The 20,822-nt window shown below is 47.6% G+C and overlaps 1 protein-coding gene across 1 annotated transcript; it reads left to right on the top strand.

Moving 5' to 3' along the window:
- Positions 1 to 2,555: 2,555 nt before the first annotated feature.
- Positions 2,556 to 19,913, top strand: LOC101941559 (aquaporin-2). Its single transcript, XM_005291871.4, has 4 exons — positions 2,556 to 3,047; positions 11,363 to 11,527; positions 15,584 to 15,664; positions 17,533 to 19,913. Exons 1-4 carry the CDS (start codon positions 2,685 to 2,687, stop codon positions 17,746 to 17,748), a joined length of 825 nt encoding a protein of 274 aa, XP_005291928.1. The 5' UTR covers positions 2,556 to 2,684; the 3' UTR covers positions 17,749 to 19,913.
- The last annotated feature ends 909 nt before the right edge of the window (positions 19,914 to 20,822 follow it).

Raw genomic sequence — 20,822 nt, 5'->3', positions numbered from 1 at the left:
AGGCGCCGGGGCTACGAACTGCCAGGCCCAGAGGCGCCGGGGCTACGAACTCCCAGGTCCAGAGGCACCGGGCCTAGGAACTGCCAAGCCTAGAGGCTTAATCCTGGCACAAATTACGCACTGCTCATAGGGTCGCTAACAATCCTTTATTACAAGGGACATCCCTTATTTTTTTCCTCTCTTTACAACAAGATCGGGAGTTGCTGCAAAAAGCAGCTGGCAATATCCCTGGTGAATGTAAGTGAGCACTGCTTATTAACTATTATCATTATTAATCATGATAATAATCTCAGGAGGTGGAGTGGGGCGGAGGTGCTAAGCCAACAGTCCCTTAGTTTTGAAAAATACAGTGTTGGCAACTGTAGGGTTCACCTTGGTTCAGCATGCGCCTATTAACCTGGTAGAGGGAGCAGCATCACCCATGTCTGTCATCGGGATCCCTGAGCAAACAAAAGCAATGCTGGATACCCTAGGAACAGCTGGGTAGTTGACTATTGTGCTCAGCGACTTAAATATCTCGGCAATTAGACGCGCTGAGTCATTACCTGCTCGTTGAGGAAGCGGAACAATTGTTCATAACGACAGGGAAAGGGCGATTATGGGGTGTGTAACGCCCACGCGCTCAGGAAACGTGATTCTGTGATTCTGAACGCGAGGCCGTGGTGAGGGATGGTCAGCCCAGGTCACCAAAAAAGAACCGGCTCAGTCCTCTAATTCTCCTCCTCTTCCAGACTCTGAATGAAACTTTTAAAAAGTTCATTAAACTCTCCAGCCAAGGTGCATCATTTGCACTGTTCATAATTTCTTGCCAATCATTCTTAGAGTCCAGGTCCTACCTCGGCCTGGTACTTTTGATCCCACCTCCCCAGTAGGGACTCTGAGACAGGGATTCCTTGGTCTGAAAGCTAATGCACTCTGGAGGCCTGCTGAATCAAGCTCTACTGAGTTTATATATCTCTTTATAGACACACCTAGTGGCAGTCACCGATGGCTTTATCATGTGGGGATGCTGGAATGGCTGGTCCAGGACAATATTTGCTCTTTCAGACTCCAGCTTCTTTCTGGTATTACAGACACATCTTTGCAGGACGAGCTTTGCCAATGCAGATCTCAGTCCCAACCCAGAGCCTCCAGTGTTATTCCAATCCTGAGCTATTCCACAGCTCTGCCAGTGCGCTGCAGGCCTGACCCACAGTCCCCAGGCCCCCTGCTATTCCAGAACTCTGGATGCACCGCAATCCGGACCCACACGTCTTCCCTACACAAACCTGCTATTCCAGTCCTGGACTCCCATATGCACCGCTCTGCCAATGCACCTCAACCCTCACCCGCAGCACGCCCAGTTCCAATTCTGCAACTGCAAAAGAGACTTGCTGGCATCACTGTACCAGTCCAGTTCTGGGTCTCTCCTTGGCAGACACCAGCAGACACGTCAAATTGATGGGTGGTTTATAGCTATATACACAAATGCCCATTACAGACGAGGCTAAGCCCCACCAACCACATTCTGCTCGTGTTCTAACAAAGGGTTTGAAAAAGCTAGCCGTTTTGTGCAGCAACGGGCCGGAGCCACAAAGAGCAGCTCGAGAGCCGTGTTCAAACCTTCTCAAACTTCTGGGGCTTGGGGATCCAGGACTTATCGTTTGGCCCAGTAACAAAATATGGTCTAGTCCTGCCAAACTTCAGATGGACATGGCGAGGAGCAAGAAAAAAAAAAGCAAAACAATTAGATAGATAGATAGATAGATAGATAGATAGATAGATAGATAGATAGATAGATAGATAGATAGATAGATAGATAGATGGGGTGTAGGGGGATAGATAGATAGAAGGGGTGGATGAGGATAGATAGATAAATAGATAGAGGGGGTGTATGGGGATAGATAGATAGATAGATAGATAGATAGATAGATAGATAGATAGATAGATAGATAGATAGATAGATAGATAGATAGAGGGGGTGTAGGGGGATAGATAGATAGATAGATAGATAGATAGATAGATAGATAGATAGATAGATAGATAGATAGATAGAGGGGGTGTAGGGGGATAGATAGATAGATAGATAGATAGATAGATAGATAGATAGATAGATAGATAGATAGATAGAGGGGGTGTAGGGGGATAGATAGATAGATAGATAGATAGATAGATAGATAGATAGATAGATAGATAGATAGATAGATAGATTTGGACTGGATCCAAACTCCAAAGTTTGAGGCTGTCCAGATTGAGACAAGCTGTTCAGACCCATCTCTAGTTCCCCCAAAACACCACTCCCTTATTCTCCCATCCCTGCTGAAAAGGTGGGTGGTGGTGAAGAGAGAGGATAAAGGAATGACACAGGAAGAGGGACCGTAGTAAAACGCAGGGAATAACGCAGCTCAGCCTTGTGTTTTATGGATTCTCTCGAGGCTAATTTATGAGCTCCTGAACTTGGCAAATGTCACATTCGCAGGTTAATAGAGGGGGCAGGGTCTGAAGCCAGATACAGCTGGAACAAGAGGGAAAAAAGCATCAGGTTTCCAAAGACCCTGACCCCACCTCCTTCAGCAGCAGATCCCTGGATTTTCTGCATATATACATATATAGATAGATAGATATCTCGCACCCCAGCACCTTTGCAAGGAGAAGCCACGGGAGCAGCAATCAAGCAGCTTTTAGGGTTGCTTGTGGCAAACCCCATGATGTGGGAACTCCGTTCAGTAGCCTTCACCCGGGCTGTCTTTGCTGAGTTTCTGGCCACGCTGCTCTTCATCTTCTTTGGCCTGGGCTCTGCCCTCAACTGGCCTTCGGCCCCCCCAGACATCCTGCAGATCTCGCTGGCTTTCGGCTTGGCCATCGCCACGCTGGTCCAGGCCCTGGGGCACGTCAGCGGGGCGCACATCAACCCGGCAGTGACAGTGGCTTGCCTGGTGGGCTCTCACATCTCCTTCCTCAGAGCTATCTTCTACGTAGTGGCCCAGCTTCTGGGGGCAGTCGCCGGGGCAGCTCTCCTGCACGAGCTCACCCCACCGAACATCCGGGGACACTTGGCCGTCAACAGGGTAAGGAATCCACCAACGCATGGGCTCTCAGGAGGGACGGGAGTGATGGATGGGTAGGGCTTTTGGGGAAACTAAGGCAAGTCAAGCGAGGTCACGTATAGCTGGGAATAGAACCCTGGAGTCCTGCCTCCCAGACCCCCCTTGCTCTAACCCAACTCCCTCCTTCTGCTGGGAATGAACCCAGGTGTCCTGACACCCAGTACCGCATTCCAACTATTAGACCAGGCTTCCTTCTAGACGGGGGAATAGAACTTGGAGGTCCTGCTCCCAATTCCCACCCACTGTACGGATTCCCCAGTGCTGCCTATGAGACCAACCAACAAGAGTCAGGACATTCACAGCCAAGCTGCCATTTTGACATAAGAGATGTTGTAGTTCCTAGTGCTGCCATGTTTAACCCTTCTCTGGCAGCATATTCCACCACCTCTACAATATCCTTGTTGGTGTGGGAATATGGATATATGCCTATCTCATAGAACTGGAAGGGACCTTGAAAGGTCATTGAGTCCAATCCCCTGCCTTCACTAGCAGGACCAAGTACTGATTTTGCCCCAGATCCCTAAATGGGCCCTTCAAAGATTGAACTCTCAACGCTGGGTTTAGCAGGCTAATGCTCAAACCACTGAGCTATCCCTCCCCCCTGTAGTAGTCTGTCTCCCAACCATGTTAGGTCTTGCCTCTATTTCCAGGATGCTGGTTCTACTCCAGACACCCGGGCATCAGAGCTGGTACGACGGGTTTTTTTTAATACAATTGCTGCTTCACATCAGATAATGCCACTTAATGCTCTACTTTCAAAGGCTGGTAGCGGACACACCTGGTTAATCACAATGCCCGGTAGACATTCCTACCCTGGCAGTGCCACCTCTCGGCCTCACCTGCCCTGGTCTGGTCTGGAGCAAGTTAGAAGGATTTGACTCTGGTTTCATACACTGTGCAACATCAAATTGCAGGGAGAGATTTAAATCTCTGACTTATAGGCAGAAAAACAAGGGAACTTGGGGAGTTGTATCTAGAAACCCCAGCTGATGCCCTGTCATTAACACACAGGGTCCCGATTCTCCACCGCCTTGCATTTTGTGCCATCGTTGACACCTGGGAAAAGGGCGGGGTGGGGCAGTTAAGCAGCTACAAAATCAGAATGTGAGCATTATGAATCCTCTTTGCAAGCTGTAAATGACACCAGGTGCAAGCCAGTGGAGAATCTGGCCCCATGCTGTCCTAGGAGGACAAGAAAAGCATCTATAACAGCACAGCCAAGTCTCGTAATTTGATCGTGAGTCTTGAGCTATTTGGTGTCTTTCTTAAATCCCCAGCTCCTGGAGTCATATGATTTTGAGAGAGGCAGTTTTTATTTTTAAAACATGTACGTTTCCAGCCTTGACGGCTGCGAAGAAAAGTTTGAAAATGCCCCTAGGGTATCCTAGAAGTTCAAAAACTAAAAGGCTACAAAAAAGAACCCCCAAATATATTAATTTTTTTAAATCTCATGATTTTTAGAGGCCTGACTTGTGTCTTTTAATGCTTGGGGTTGGTAATACTGCTGTTAACTCCCAGCATTCTCATTATGTGGACTCTCCTTTACCATGCCGCTCATGGCACCAGAACAAAAAAATTACGAGTCAGATTCTTGGCTGATGTAAACTAGCCTGACTCCCCTGGACCATATTCTCATCCAAATCATCCAAAGCACAGGACTTGGTGGTGACCGGGGACTTCAACTACCCAGACATCTCTGGGGAAAATAACACAGCTGGGCACAGATTTTCCAACAAGTTCTTGGACTGTATTGGAGACCATTTTTGTATTTCAGAAGGTGGAGAAAGCCATTAGGGGAGAGGCTCTTCTAGATTTGAGTTTGGCAAATGGGGAAGAACTGGTTGAGAATTTGAAAGTGGAAGGCAGCTTGGGTGAAAGTGATCATGCACTGGCAGAGTTCATGCTTCTAAGGAATGGGAGGAGGGAAAACAGCAGAATAAAGAGAATGGATTTCAAGAAGGCAGACTTTAGCAAACTGTTGATGGGTAAGATCCCTTGGGAAGCAAGTCTAAGGGGAAAAACAGTTCAAGAGAGTTGGCAGTTTTTCAGAGAGACATTATTAAGGGCACAAGAGGAAACTATCCCACAGCGTAGGAAAGATAGGAAGTATGGCAAGAGACCACCCTGGCTTAACCAGGAGATTTTCAATGATCTGAAACTCAAACAAGGGTTCTACAAAAAGTGGAAACTAGGTCAAATTCCAAAAGATGAATATAAACAAATAACTCAAGTATGTAGGGACAAAATTAGAAAGTCCAAGGCACGAAATGAAATCAAACTAGCTAGAGACATAAAGGGTAACAAGAAAACATTCTACAAATACATTAGAAGCAAGAGGAAGACCAAGGACAGGGTGAACCCATTAGTCTATGGAGAGGGGGGGGAGAGAACAACAACAGAAAATGTGGAAATGGCAGACGTGCTAAATGACTTTTTTGTTTCAGTTTTCACCAAACGGTTTAGTAGCAATTGGACATCTAACATAGTGAATGCCAGTGAAAATGAGGTAGGCTCAGAGACTAAAATACGGAAAGAACAAGTTAAAAATTACTTAGATGTTTTCAAGTCACCAGGGCCTGATGAAATACATCCTAGAATTCTCAAGGAGCTGACTGAGGAGAGATCTGAGCCATTAGCAATTATCTTTGAAAAGTCATGGCCGATGGGTACGATTCCAGAGGATTGGAAAAGAGCAAACATAGTGCCCATCTAAGGACAACCCAGGGAATTACAGACCAGTCAGCTTAACTTCAGTGCCCGGAAAGATAATGGAGCAAATAATTAAGCAATCAATTTGCAGACACTTAGAAGATAATAAGGTGATAAGTAAGAGTCAGCATGGATTTGTCAAGAACAAATCCTGTCAAACCAACCTAATAGCTTTCTTTGACAGGGTAACAAGCCTTGTGGATGTGGGGAAGTAGTCGATGTGGTATATCTTGACTTGTGTCTGGCATGACCTTCTCATAAACAAACTAGGGAAATACAACCTAGTTGGAGCTCCTATAAGGTGGGTGCAAAACTGGTTGGAAAACTGTCCCCAGAGCGTAATCAGTGGTTCACAGTCATGCTGGAAGGGCATGTGGGGTCCTGCAAGGATCAGTTCTGGGTCTGGTTCTGTTCAATAGCTTCATCAATGATTTAGATAATGGCATAGAGAGTACACTTATAAAGTTTGCGGATGATGCCAAGCTGGGAGGGATTGCAAATGCTGTGAAGAATAGAATTAAAATTCAAAATGATCTGGACAAACTGGAGAAATGGTCTGAAGTAAATAGGATGAAATGCAACAAGGCCAAATGCAAAATACTCCACTTAGGAAGAAACAATCAGTTGCACACATACAGAATGGGGAATGACTGCCTAGGAAGGAGTATGGCAGAAAGGGATCTGGGGGTCATAGTGGATCACAAGCTAAATATGAATCAACAGTGTAACACTTGCAAAAAAGCAAACTTCATTCTGGGCTGTATTAGCAGGAGTGTTGTAAGCAAGACACAAGAAGTAATGCTTCCGCTCTACTCCACGCTGATTAGGCCTCGGCTGGAGTATTGTGTCCAGTTCTGGGAGCCACATTTAAGGAAAGAGATGGACAAACAGGAGACAGTCCAGAGAAGAGCAACCCAAATGATTAAAGATCTAGAAAACTGGACCTATGATGGAGACCAGAGTTCAAGTACCTGTCCTGCCACAGATTTCCTGTGTGATATTATACAAATCACATAGCTGCTCCATGCCTCAGTTTCCCCACATGTAAAATGGGGATAATAGCACACCTCTGCCTTATAGGGGAACTGTGAGGATAAATACCTTAAAGACTTTGGATACTACAATAATGGGGGGGACATACAAGTACCTTAAATAGATAGTAGCGTTTTATACAAGTCTTTAAATCGCGATTTGAGGACTTCAGGTACTCAGCCATAGGTTAGGGGTCTATTACAGCAGTGGGTGGGTGAGGTTCTGTGGCCTGCGATGCGCAGGATTCAGACTAGATGATCATGATGGTCCCTTCTGACTTTAAAGTCTATACAGCTGTAAATGATTACTCAAGGTCGAGGGCAAGTCGCGTCAGGCCCTGTATTTTTAAAGTGATCTAGCAATTTGAATCAAATCCAGGTCAGGACCAACAGAAAGGTAACAGCATCTCTCAGCTGCTGTCAGGCATAGGAATAGCGTACTATCCCTTTAAATAGTTGGTGAGCCCTTCAGTAGCGCTCACCGTGTTTATGCTTTGGAATCAGTCAGAGCAGTAAGGATGCACAGAGCTAGGCTTTGCGCATGTGAAAGGACCACGGGACTGAGCTCCCCTCCAGGCCAGTGAGTAATGTGGGGGAAGCCTGCACTGTCCCACTGCTCCTTGCATGTACCTGTCCTGGGCACAGACAGATGCCTGCCGTTCCAGAGCTCTATAACTCTCCCCCGCAGCGTGTAACCTGCCTGTGACATGGAGAGCTCCTCACACTACACAGGGAGGTGAAAGGATCAGCTCTGATTTGTAAATAACACACTATTGCCAACCCCAAATGTTCACAAATCATGAATCATGCGCACTCAAAATCCTGAGACTGGCTTTAAAAATCATGCGATTACATCAAAATACTAGATTTGCTGCTTTTTTTATTTGCCTTCTGTGTTTTGAGCCTTGGGGGTGCCCTGGGGTCACATTTTGAAGCTAGAAACTTACTTACTCCACAGCTAGAAACTTACTTTTTCTTGAAGAAGGAAGGCTGAAATCATCACTTGATTCCAGGAGCTGGGGCTTTAAGGAAACCAATAATGATCATGAGACTCATGACAAAACCATGGACAGGGACTAGCGTCTCTTCTCAGGCCTTGTCTACACCCAAAAGTTCACTGCTTTAACTATACCGCTATAGTGAAAGCAGTTCAACCTCCCCCAGTGTGAATGCAGTTATGCCAGTATAGAATTCCTCACACCTGTATGACTTATTCCCGTAAGGGAGGAGGAATAAGGTATGCTGGTGTAAAGCACTTTTACGGTAGGAGCTGTACCGGTATGACTATTGCCTCTTAAAAAGGAATCACATTCCCTAAATGACTGTACAAAGTCTGTGGGTATGTCTTCACTGCAATCAGAGGTGTGATTTAATTTGCCACACATGTAGACAGACATCCCTATTTTGGATATAGCTAGCACCACTAACAATAGCAGAGAACCCAGCTAGCCGGATTTTGCAAAGGGACAGCTCAGGGCAACAAAAATCAGTCTACGCACAGGACCACAGGCAGGAAACTTGTTTCTTTGTTTAACTGCATCACAACAGAATCGGGGGTATGGGGAAAACTTCCCATGGACTAAACAGAAAGTAAGGGAGAAGTGGATCAGAGCTCCAACCCATAGTACCCGGAGTAATCTAGTTAACCCTTTGATGACCACTTTACTACATCACTGCTATTGCTATTCTAGCTATTAGATCAACACTAGCTCAGCTACGTCTGTGTGCGCTGTGGTCACACCTCCGACTCCGGCAGCAGTGTAGACATATCCTGTGTATAAACCAGGCTTCAGTAACGCCAATGTAAATCCGGAGTTATGCAATCCCTGGATTTACACCAGCATAATGGAGATCAGACTCTAGCCCTTAAACCTTCCTGGCAGGCAAAGAGGTGATGCAGTGAGGAAAAAAAAAAACCAGCAGGTGAAATTTCTGGTTCTGTATAAAACATCTAGATTTCAGTATTTAACAGTGCATGTCTCAGCCAACCCCAGAGTGCCAGTGGCACCACAAATTGGACAATTAACCAGCAACATCCAGTGGTACCGCCACTTACGTTGGATTAAGGAAACACGAGCTGCCATTTATATTGCAAAACATATACTGGAGATGTTATCTCAAAGTGTGGTCAGATTAGGTTTAGCACAATTGCTGAGCACAGAAATGATTGCTTGGAAAAGGTTGGTCTGGAAAATATACATGCTGGGTGCATATTGCTTGTGTGTGTGCACGACAGAGGAAATCAGTGATTACCATTGTGAAAAATAAAACTCTCCTTTCCAGACACTTGAACATTTCAAATACTGTCTCGGGTCACAAGTGACATGAATTTTATGGGGCTCATTATAGTCTTTGTCGGCACACCTCCCAATTACTAGACATTTGGCAGAATGTCCTTAAAAGAGGCACAGAATGGGCATAGCACCGTACAAGAACAAGGAGACTTTTGACTGATACGGAAAGGCAGCAACCTCTGTCAAATGAAAATACTCTTGCACGCAATGCACAGCGAGCCTGTGGAACTCATTGCCACAAGGTAGTATTGAGGCCAAAGAGTTTTGAAGGGCTCAAAAAAACTAGGTGGACCCCTGACTCCGATCCAGTCTGGCAGTTCCTATGTTCCTTGCAAGGCAAGAGGATACGTTGACAGAGATGGAGGGATCCAGACTATGAGCACAAGTGAGGACTGAAGGGTAGTGACAAAGCTGGAGTGGAGGAAGGGCTGACAGAGCAGGGATTTTGCAGAGCAGGATATAAGGGCATCACCTGGGCTGTGTGGGGAACCTGGGACTGCAGGGGGTGATGCTGGTAAGACCTTGGCAGTGCTGTGGAGAAGTTTACATAGCGTGTACTTATTCTGTACCTTCTCCAAGCCTTCCAGGTGGAGGGACAAGGCAGGGCTTAGTAGGGCGATTCATAGAGTCTAAGGCCAGAAGGGACCATTTGTGATCATCTAATCTGACCTTCTGGATAACACAGGCCAGAGAATTTCCCTCAAAATACTTCCTAGGGCAGATCTTTTAGAAAAGCCCCCCGTCTGGATGTAAAAATGGTCAGTGATGGAGAATCCCCCACGATCCTTGGTACACGATTCCAGTGGTTCATGACTCTCCCCATTAAAAATGAACCTCTTCTTTCCCGTCTAAACGGGTCTAGCGTCAACTTCCAGCTAGTGGATCGTGTTAGACCTTCCTCGGCTGGATTGAAGAGCCCATTGTTGAATATTTGCTCCCCGTGGAGATACTTGTAGGCTGTGCAATCCAGTCCCCCCTTCACCGTCTCTTTGCAAGCTAAATAGCTAGACTCAAAGCGCTCAATCTCGACGTTTTCTAATCCTTTAATCATTCGCCTGGCTCGTCTCTGAACCCCTCTCCAATTTACCAACCTCCTTCTTGAATTGTGGGCACAGGACTGGCCACAGGATTCCAGCTGTGCTCCCGCCAGTGCCAAATACAGAGGTAAAATAAACTCTCTATTCATAGGCACCAGCTTCCTCCAGGCCCAGGGGGTGCTCAACCCCGGCTCCGCCCCCAGCCAACCCCTTCCCCCAAGCCCCCCCAACCCTCGTCCCGCCTCTTCCCGCCCCCGCTCTGCCCCAAACCCTGCCCCACCTACCCCTTCTCCCAAGTCCCCGCCTCTTCCTTCCCCTGCCCTGTCTTTTCCCTGCCTTTTCCAGCCTCCTCCCCCGAGCGCGCCCCATCCTCGCTCCTCCCCCTTCCTGCCAGAGCCTCCTGCATGCTGCGAAACAGCTGATTGTTGTGAGTGGGAGGCGCTGGGTGGGCGGGAGAGGAGTTGATCGGCAGGGTTGCTGGCAGCCGGGAGGCGCTGGGGGGAAAGGAGGGAGCTGGCTGCCAGTGAGTGCTAAGCACCCACTAATTTTTTTCCATGGGTGCTCCAGGGCTGGCGCACCCACGGAGTCAGCGCCTCTGTCTCTACTTCTACTCAAGATCCCCCTGTGTATGATTCCCAGGATGGCATTACCCCTTTTTGGCTACAGTGTCACACAAGGAGCTCGGAGCTAGGTGATTCCCCACCACGACCCCCAAATCTTTTTCAGAGTCACTGCTTCTGAGGACAGAGCTCCCCTGCCCTGTAAGTCTGGCCTGCATGCTTTGCTCCCAGATGTCATCATTTACATTCAGCCGTATTAAAACGCAGCTGGTTTGCTTTTGTGCCCCGTTCACCAAGCCATCTCGATCAGGGCCGGCTCCAGGAACCAGCATAGCTTGGGGTGGCACATGGAAGGGGGCAGCACGTCCGGCTCTTTGGCGGCAATTCGGCAGCGGGTCCCTCGGTCCCTCTCAGTGGGAAGGACCTGCCACCGAATTGCCGCTGAAGAATGAAGCGGCGGCGGTAGAGTCGCGGTGGAAGTGCCGCGGATCGCGATTGCAGGTTTTTTTTGGCTGCTTGGGGCGGCAAAAACCCTGGAGCCGGCCCTGATCTCGAGGTCTCGGAATCAGTGACCTGTTCCTCATCCTAAAGCACCGGGGAAGGGCGCGCGCTCGTTACTGACAAGCTGCTTTCCTCTCGTTTCAGCTGCACAACGACACGACTCCGGGCCAGGCCGTCACCGTCGAGCTCTTCCTCACCTTCCAGCTGGTGCTGTGCATTTTCGCTTCCACCGATGACCAGAGGAGCGATAACGTCGGCTCGCCGGCCTTGTCCATTGGCCTGTCTGTCGCCGCGGGTCACTTGCTGGGGGTGCGTCACAACGGCTTGGCTTTTGCGTTTTAGAGCCATGACACGCAAGCATGCCCATGTCCCAGATAGTTTCACTAGGTTGGGTGCTCTGCGGTGGCCCAGTGGTTAGGGTGTCAGCCTGGGTGTCATAAGAGCTGGGTTTGATTCCTTGCTCTGCCACAGCTTTCCTGTGTGACCTTGGGCAAGTCACTTAGTCGCTCTGTGCCTCAGTTTCCCAAAGGGGGAGAGTAGCACTTCCCTGCCCTCAGGGGTGTTGTGAGGCTAAGTCCGTTAATGGTTGTGAAGTGCTGAGATACTACAGTAATGGAGAACATTCTGTGTTTGTGCAGCGCCTAGCACAGTGGGGTCACGTGCATGGCTCCTAAGCACTATGGTAACACTACAAATAATAAATACCCAACATAGATCACTCCGGCCCTAGACTCCCCAAGCTAAAGATGCAGCAGGGACTAATATGCAGATTCCCTCCAAGGATCTCAAAGCCCTTTGCAAACATGAATGACCCCCTTTGGGATCTAGGTCGGTATCATCTCCATATTACAGGGGAGGAAATTGAGGAGACTTGCCCAACATCTGTGTAGCAGAGCAGGCTGTCAACAATTCGGTGCTTTGCCCATTAGAGCAGGGTGGACCCTGAGAAGGAGCCAGAATTTACCAATGTACATTGCCAAAGAGCCACAATAATACGTCAGCAGCTCTCCCCTACCCCCCGGCTCCCAGCGCCTTCCACTCCCTCCCTGCACCTCCCGATCAGCTGTTTCGTGGCGTGCAGGAGGCTCTGGGGGGGAGGGGGAGGAGCGAGGGCACGGCAGGCTCAGGGGAGGGGGTGGGAAGGGGTGGAGTGGGGGCAGGGCTTGTGGCAGAGCCAGGGGTTGAGCAGTGAGCACCCCCCGGCACAGTGGGAAGTTGGCACCTGTAGCTCCAGCCCCAGAGTCAGTGCCTGTACTCTGGAGCTACAGGTTGGCCACCACCCTGCATTAGACAATGCTTTCCATAAGAGCTCCCAGCGCTGTAGGGAAACACCCAGCTACTCCAGGCCCAGCCCCTTCCAGCAGGAGCCAATGAGAGACTTTAGCTCCCTTTGCCAGCCGTGCGACTGGTTGGTGAAAAGCAACAGAGGGTCCTGTGGCACCTTTGAGACTAACAGAAGTACTGGGAGCATAAGCTTTCGTGGGTAAGAACCTCACTTCTTCAGATGCAAGTAATGGAAATCTCCAGAGGCAGGTATAAATCAGTATGGAGATAACGAGGTTAGTTCAATCAGGGAGGGTGAGGTGCTTTGCTAGCAGTTGAGGTGTGAACACCAAGGGAGGAGAAACTGCTTCTGTAGTTGGATAGCCACTCACAGTCTTTGTTTAATCCTGATCTGATGGTGTCAAATTTGCAAATGAACTGGAGCTCAGCAGTTTCTCTTTGGAGTCTGGTCCTGAAGTTTTTTTGCTGTAAGATGGCTACCTTTACATCTGCTATTGTGTGGCCAGGGAGGTTGAAGTGTTCTCCTACAGGTTTTTGTATATTGCCATTCCTGATATCTGACTTGTGTCCATTTATCCTCTTGCGTAGTGACTGTCCAGTTTGGCCAATGTACATAGCAGAGGGGCATTGCTGGCATATGATGGCATATATAACACTGGTGGACGTGCAGGTGAATGAGCCGGTGATGTTGTAGCTGATCTGGTTAGGTCCTGTGATGGTGTTGCTGGTTTAGATATGTGGGCAGAGTTGGCATCGAGGTTTGTGGCATGGGTTGGTTCCTGAGTTAGAGTTGTTATGGTGCGGTGCGTGGTTGCTGGTGAGAATATGCTTAAGGTTGGCAGGTTGGCTGTGGGCGAGGACTGGCCTGCCTCCCAAGGTCTGTGAAAGTGAGGGATCATTGTCCAGGATGGGTTGTAGATCACTGATGATGCGTTGGAGAGGTTTAAGCTGAGGACTGTAGGTGATGGCCAGTGGAGTTCTGTTGGTTTCTCTTCTGGGCCTGTCTTGTAGCAGGAGGCTTCTTGGTACACGTCTGGCTCTGTTGATTTGTTTCTTTATTTCCTTGTGTGGGTATCGTAGTTTTGAGAATGCTTGGTGAAGATCTTGTAGGTGTTGATCTCTGTCTGAGGGGTTGGAGCAGATACGATTGTACCTCAGTGCTTGGCTGTAGACAATGGATCGTGTGGTGTGACCGGGGTGGAAGCTGGAGGCATGAAGGTAGGCGTAGTGGTCAGTGGGTTTTCGGTATAGGGTGGTGTTAATGTGGCCATCGCTTATTTGTACGGTGGTGTCTAGGAAGTGGACCTCCCGTGTAGATTTGTCCAGGCTGAGGTTGATGGTGGGGTGGAAGCTGTTGAAATCATGGTGGAATTCTTCCAGGGTCTCCTTCCCATGGGTCCAGATGATGAAGATGTCATCAATATAGCGTAGGTAGAGAAGGGGCATGAGTGGACGAGAGCTGAGGAAGCATTGTTCCAGGTCAGCCATAAAAATGTTGGCATATTGTGGGGCCATGCGGGTGCCCATAGCGGTGCCACTGGTCTGGAGGTATATATTGTCACCAAATTTGAAATAATTGTGTGTGAGGATAAAATCACAGAGCTCAGCAATAAGTTGTGCTGTGTCATCATCAGGGATACTGTTCCTGACAGCTTGTATTCCATCTGTGTGTGGGATGTTTGTGTAGAGAGCCTCTACATCCATGGTGGCTAGGATGGTGTTTTCTGGGAAGTTACCAATGCATTGTAGTTTTCTCAGGAAATCTGTGGTGTCACGGAGATAGCTGGGAGTGCTGGTGGCGTAGGGTCTGAGTAGGGAGTCCACATATCCAGACAGTCCCTCAGTGAGAGTGCCAATGCCCGAGATGATGGGGCGTCCAGGATTTCCAGGTTTGTGGATCTTAGGTAGTAGATAGAATAACCCCGGTCGGGGCTCTAAGGGTATGTTGATTTGTTCCTGTGTTAATGTAGAGAGTGTCCTGAGTAGATGGTGCAGTTTCTTAGTGTATTCCTCAGTGGGATCTGAGGAAAATGGCCTGTAGAATTTGGTATTGGAGAGTTGTCTGGCAGCCTCCTTCTGGTAGTCAGACCTGTTCATGATGACAACAGCACCTCCTTTATCAGCCTCTTTGATGATAATGTCAGGGTTGTTTCTGAGGCTGTGGATGGCATTGCGTTCTTCACGACTTAGGTTATGAGGCAAGCGATGTTGTTTTTCCACAATTTCTGCCTGTGCACGTCGGCGGAAGCATTCTATGTATAGGTCCAGACTATCATTTCGACCCTCAGGAGGAGTCCATGTGGAGTTCTTCTTCCTGTGTTGTTGGTGGGAGGCTATGTGTATCAGTGCGCTGTTCAGTGTTATCTTGAAAGTATTCTTTGAGTCGGAGGCGGCGAAAGTAGGCTTCCAGATCACCGCAGAACTGTATCATGTTCGTGGGGGTGCTGGGGCAAAAGGAGAGTCCCCGAGATAGGACAGACTCTTCTGCTGGGTTGAGTGTGTAGCTGGATAAATTGACGATATTGCTGGGTGAGTTAGGGGTACCCCTGTTGTGGCCCCATGTGGCAGGTAGGATTTTAGACAGCTTACGGTCCTTTTTCCTTTGTAGAGAGGTGAAGTGTGTAATGTAGATCTCCTGTCTTATTTTAGTAAAGTCCATTTGTGTGGAGGGTTGGTTATTTATGAAAGTCTCCAGGTTGGAGAGCTCTTTCTTGATGTTTTTCTGTTTGCTGTCTAGGATGCTGATTAGGTGGTTCCTCAGTTTCTTTGATAGTGTATGGCATAATCTCTCACTGTGGTCTGTGCAGTATGTAGATAGCAATGGATTTTTCACCTTCAGTCCATTTGGTATGATGTCCATCCGTTTGCATTTGGAAAGGAAGATGATATCTGTCTGTATTTGTGCAAGTTGGTGAAAGATGCCAGTCATTCTTTTCCTAGCACAAGGCAGCCTGGAGGCCAGAAAGCTAGCGCCAATGAACAAAGCATGTTAATAACAGGCGAAAGCGTTTTAAAAATAGTCTTGTTGCTGAAAGGGCTTGGTGGTTAATAATAACCGTGCCCCTTTTTCCCACCCCGCAGATCCACTACACCGGCTGCTCTATGAACCCCGCCAGATCTTTTGCCCCAGCTGTGATAGTAGGAGACTTCAGCGCCCATTGGGTAAGAATTCAGCCCCCTGCACGCCTCATAGCTGCAGATCTGGGTGCAGTTTTGGCAGGACAAGCTGCGGCGCATGGAGTTGCCAATTTTGGTTGGACGTATTCCTGGAAGTTTCATCACATGACGTAACCTTTAATTAAAGATTCATCTTTTAGTTCAGGAGACCCAACCGTAGCCCATGTCAATATTTCTAGATCTCTCGAGAATCAGCGTAGCTGCTGGCATTTTGACAGTGAGAAGGGTAATAATAATATTATCCAAACGAGGCTTTGGTTGCCGCCTGGAAGAAAGATCTAGAGATTGGGAGCAATAGACGCAGCAAACCATAGCCCTTAATTGCCTAACCAAGTGGACTAAGTTGCAACAGCAAAAGGGTGTGTGGTTCATTGTATGTGAGTTGGCAGTAGGCACAAAACCTACAGAGACTTTAACTCTAGTTATTATCGAACTAATCTTTCTTGACTCTAGTCTGAACCAGCGTGGTTCAATTTTTCCATCAGATGTGGACGGCATTTGTTTGGAATCTAAGGTTTGTGTTCAGTGAACCAGAAAAGGGGTAGAGGGAAGAGACGCTTTGCTCCTTCTTGGCAAGTTTTAGCAAAGTTCTGAGAGTTTGATTGACTTCCTGGGTCAGAGGTCAGGCGACAGCCATCTTGAAAAATGTTTCCTTTGCATGTTGACCCGGAAAATGTGCCTGCCAAGAGCAGATTCAGAACTAGAGCCCGGGAACCCATGGAAGCGGTGTTTTAGTTTTGCAGAATTTCATTGGTTCAGTTTGGGGTTTTGCATAACTCAAACCAAGTTTGGTGGACACCTGAATCTCATTTTACCCAAATCACCAAGGTTTCAGGTGGCTAAATAAATAAAACTGAAGTTATACGACTTAGCACTTATCTAATGAACATTCAAAGATCTCAAAGCACTTTATAAAGGTGGGTAATATCTCTATCTCCATTCACCCAGATGGACAAACCAAGCCTCAGCGAGGGGAAGTGCCTTGTTTTAGATCAGAGAGCAATTTAATACTTGAACTGAGAAAAGAAAAGAAATCCTGCCTCTCTGCTTTAACCACTGACTAGACCACTTCCCTTCTAGAACTGGGACTAGAACGCAGGAGTCCTAGTTCCCAATCCCAGCCACTGGTCCACGTTCCCCACAACAGCTGGGAAGAGACCCCAAGAGTCACAATTCCCAATCTTCTATTCTCCCCAGCAGAGGAGATTGGTTTCATCACAATCCCTAAACCAGGTTTAGGCAATGGCTCCACTACAGCTTAAGACGACATAAGTTATGTCGCTCAGTGGTGTGAATTAGCCACTCCCCGGAGCAACATAATTTACACCAATTTAAACCACCAGTGTGGACCGTGCTATGAGGGTGGATTAATTAAGTCAACGGGAGAGCTCTCTCCCGCCGGTTTAGAGCGTCTGCACAGAGAGCTTACAACGGACTTAGATTTGGTGTTGCAAAAGCTCATTGGTTTGATCTTGGTTCCACAAAACCAACCACTAAAAAAAAAAAAAAAACAGGGTTGTTTTCAGATCCATTTGATCAGAACCACTAGCGCTTGGGGGATGGGAGTTCGGACAAAAGGTTCTGTTTTGGGTCCATCCCTGGTCCAAACGGCAGCAGAGATCAGAGTGGAGCAAATATAGATGTATGTATGTGTCCCACTGGGATGAAAAGTTTATGGCCGTGGGCAAATTTTGAGCCCCGTTGGTTCCCAAATGCAGAGTGAACTCAAGCCTAGGTGGCTTGAAGACCAGACTCAGATCCATAAATATCTGGTGTTCATCTCAAGTTCTAGCTAAATGTCTGAGTCCTACAGCTCATTCGGAAGCCTTATGTTTTTCTCTCTATCTGCCCAGGTCTTCTGGCTAGGGCCCTTGGCTGGCGCAGTGGTGGCCTCGCTGATCTACAATTATATTCTCTTCCCACACACCAAGACCCTATCCGAGAGACTCGCCATCTTCAAAGGCTTCGAGCCTGAGGAGGACTGGGAAGAGCGCGACGTTCGCCGGAGGCAGTCGATGGAGCTGCACTCCCCGCAGACTCTGCCAAGGGGCATGACGGAGAAAGTCTAGCGAAGCCCCCATGGGCTGCAAAAGGAGCTAGCCACGTTCTCTGGCCTCTGTTCTAGACAAGCACACGTCGTGAGTGACAAATGCACTTTCCCCTCTTTTGCCGAGGAGTAAAGGTGCCAGAGGTTGCCCCAATGAGCCATAAAAGGTTTGCTCCCATTGTTAGCTGTGCCCCGTTCCCTGAGCAATTCATGTAACCTTCCCTACGCTCGCCAGCTTTCCACCTTTACGATCCATCAACATCCCCTTGCCTGAACCAAACACCAGCTCCACCTACAGAACATACTGACCCCTAGCGGCCTCAGCATGGCAACCCCAGGAGGCAGAACTCCTGGGTCCGATTCCCAGCTCTGCCACCGAACGTCATGTGCCACGTCACTTCTTTTCTCCGTACCTCAGTTTCCCCATCTGTAGAAGGAGGGTAAGACTACTTCCCACCTCACTGAGCTCTTGGGATGGATTCACATTTGCTGAGCACTTGAAAGCACTCTATATTAGCATTGTTTTTTATTACTGTTGTCATTTAATGGAAAGGGGAGATTGCTACCTATTCTGGTCCACTTTCCCCTCCCCCCCCCCCCCGCCCCACCCCATCTCACACTTCTCTCTCTGCTATGGCTGCTTGGATACAGACTGGAGTTTGCCCCATGTAGCGAGCAGCAAGCGTCTCACACTTGGCCGATTCTATGCAGGGAACAGCACAGAAGGTTTTCCACAGAGATATGAAGGATACTTCATTCATCCTACCAGGAGAGCTTTTATAAACTTCATCTGGCTGGTTCCTCCGGGCTGCCAGCTCCCATGTTTCGACAGAGAACTACAGCCCTTCTGTATGCCCCAGAGCCATCTCCCTGCTTGTTCCCTAGACATTTGCCTCCAAGTCTAACTCACTGTATTCCCAAGCTCCTTCTTATTCCTGTATTAAATTGTCATCAGGCATCCTTGTGAGGCTCTTAAAGAGCTGCCGCATCCCACCCCAGAGGTGGCTGCATTTGCCCCAGCAGGTAAAGCATAGAATCATAGAATCATAGAATATCAGAGTTGGAAGGGACCTCAAGAGGTCATCTAGTCCAACCCCCTGCTCAAAGCAGGACCAATTCCCAGCTAAATCATCCCAGCCAGGGCTTTGTCAAGCCGGTCCTTAAAAACCTCCAAGGAAGGAGACTCCACCACCTCCCTAGGTAACGCATTCCAGTGTTTCACCACCCTCCTAGTGAAATAGTTTTTCCTGATATCCAACCTGGACCTCCCCCACTGCAACTTGAGACCATTGCTCCTTGTTCTGTCGTCTGCCACCACTGAGAACAGCCGAGCTCCATCCTCTTTGGAACCCCCCTTCAGGTAGTTGAAGGCTGCTATCAAATCCCCCCTCATTCTTCTCTTCTGGAGACTAAACAATCCCAGTTCCCTCAGCCTCTCCTCATAAGTCATGTGCTCCAGATCCCTAATAATTTTTGTTGCCCTCCGCTGGACTCTTTCCAATTTTTCCACATCCTTCTTGTAGTGTGGGGCCCAAAACTGGACACAGTATTCCAGATGAGGCCTCACCAATGTCGAATAAAGGGGAACGATCACGTCCCTCGATCTGCTGGCAAAGCAGCGGTGGCTTAACCTGTTCTATGTCAGGATGGCTCCCTGCCCCCAAGCCTCTTCTTCCAATCAGAATAGTTAAAAAAAAAAAAAAAAAACTTGCCCTGCCTCTCTGTAGATTGAGTTAAAGTGATAGAATTCACTGATTTAAAATGTGAGTTGAGTCAGTTGCAAAAAATATAATTGAAATCACCAATTTTCTTTTCTTTTTTAAAAAAATATTTCTTATTTTAGTTACTTTCCTAAGGAAAACTTAATTCTCACTGGCTGACAGAAGAACCCAAGAAACTTACCCAAAACTTACCTTAGCAATCAGATGGCATAAATAATGACTGTATATATCTATTCAGATTCTTCATTTTTATATTTCCATGCTAACCAATATCAGTGACTGTTCTCTTTCTGCTACAGACATTTAACTTATTGTTCATTGTGATTGTATGGAAAGCTAAAATGAAATGGAACGAAGCCATGAAAATGATTCTTTTAAACATGGTTGAATATTTGTTGTATTAATTTCAAATAAAGCACTTTAAATTTGCTTTTACATATCAAATCAATAAAATAACAGACTCACATTTATATAGTATCTTTCATCCCAAAGTGCTTTACAAACTGCTTCCGCATACGACCATATTCATAGAATCATAGACGATCAGGATTGGAAGGGACCTCAGGAGGTCATCTAGTCCAACCCCCTGCTCAAAGCAGGAATTCTGCTATCGTGACCCTGAATAGTAATTTATTCCAAGAGTAAAGTATTCCTCAGAATGAGAACAGATGGTAGAAGTGGGTCCGTAATGATTACTCACCCACCACTGAAATGCAGCCACCTCTGGGGTGGAACGCAGCCACCTTTCTATCACCAGCAACTCACTACAGCGTTTTTATTTGTTTTGGATGCGGAGACTGGACATATTAACCTTTTATCAACCCAGCCCACATCATCCAACTGGGGACACAAAATAAAGATCAGTCCCTTACCAGTACTCCAGTATGTCACATTTTTATTACACACTTGTGACAGATTCTGATCTCTGCTACACCTGTAGGCCAAATTCTCAGCAGGCATCAATTAACCTACACCAGTCAAGGGCGCTACACCAGCTGACAATCTAGCCAGTGACTTCAGTGGATTGATGCTGATTTATGCCATCTGGGGAGCTGGCCCTTTGACTCCAGTGGAGCTACACCAATTTACATCAATTGAGAATCTAACCCACTGACGTCAAGGGAGTTACACAGAATTACAACAACTGGGGTAATGGCTTATTGACTTTAAGCAATTTAGACCAGCCGGGAAGCTGGTCCCATCCTCGCCAAGATATTTAGGTGCCTAAGTCCCAAATGTGAGTTAGGTGCCTAAATACCTCTGAGGATCTGGGCAGCAGCTCATTGACTTCACTGGCTCTGTGGCACTATACCCCACTTGAGAATCCGGCTCCTTTGCTGCAATGGAGCTAGGCCAGTTTACACTAGCTGAGAAT

This window comes from Chrysemys picta, chromosome 22 (genome assembly GCF_011386835.1).
Source record: "Chrysemys picta bellii isolate R12L10 chromosome 22, ASM1138683v2, whole genome shotgun sequence".
Classification (NCBI taxonomy): domain Eukaryota; kingdom Metazoa; phylum Chordata; order Testudines; family Emydidae; genus Chrysemys; species Chrysemys picta.
This window is presented reverse-complemented; position numbering and strand designations above follow the sequence as displayed.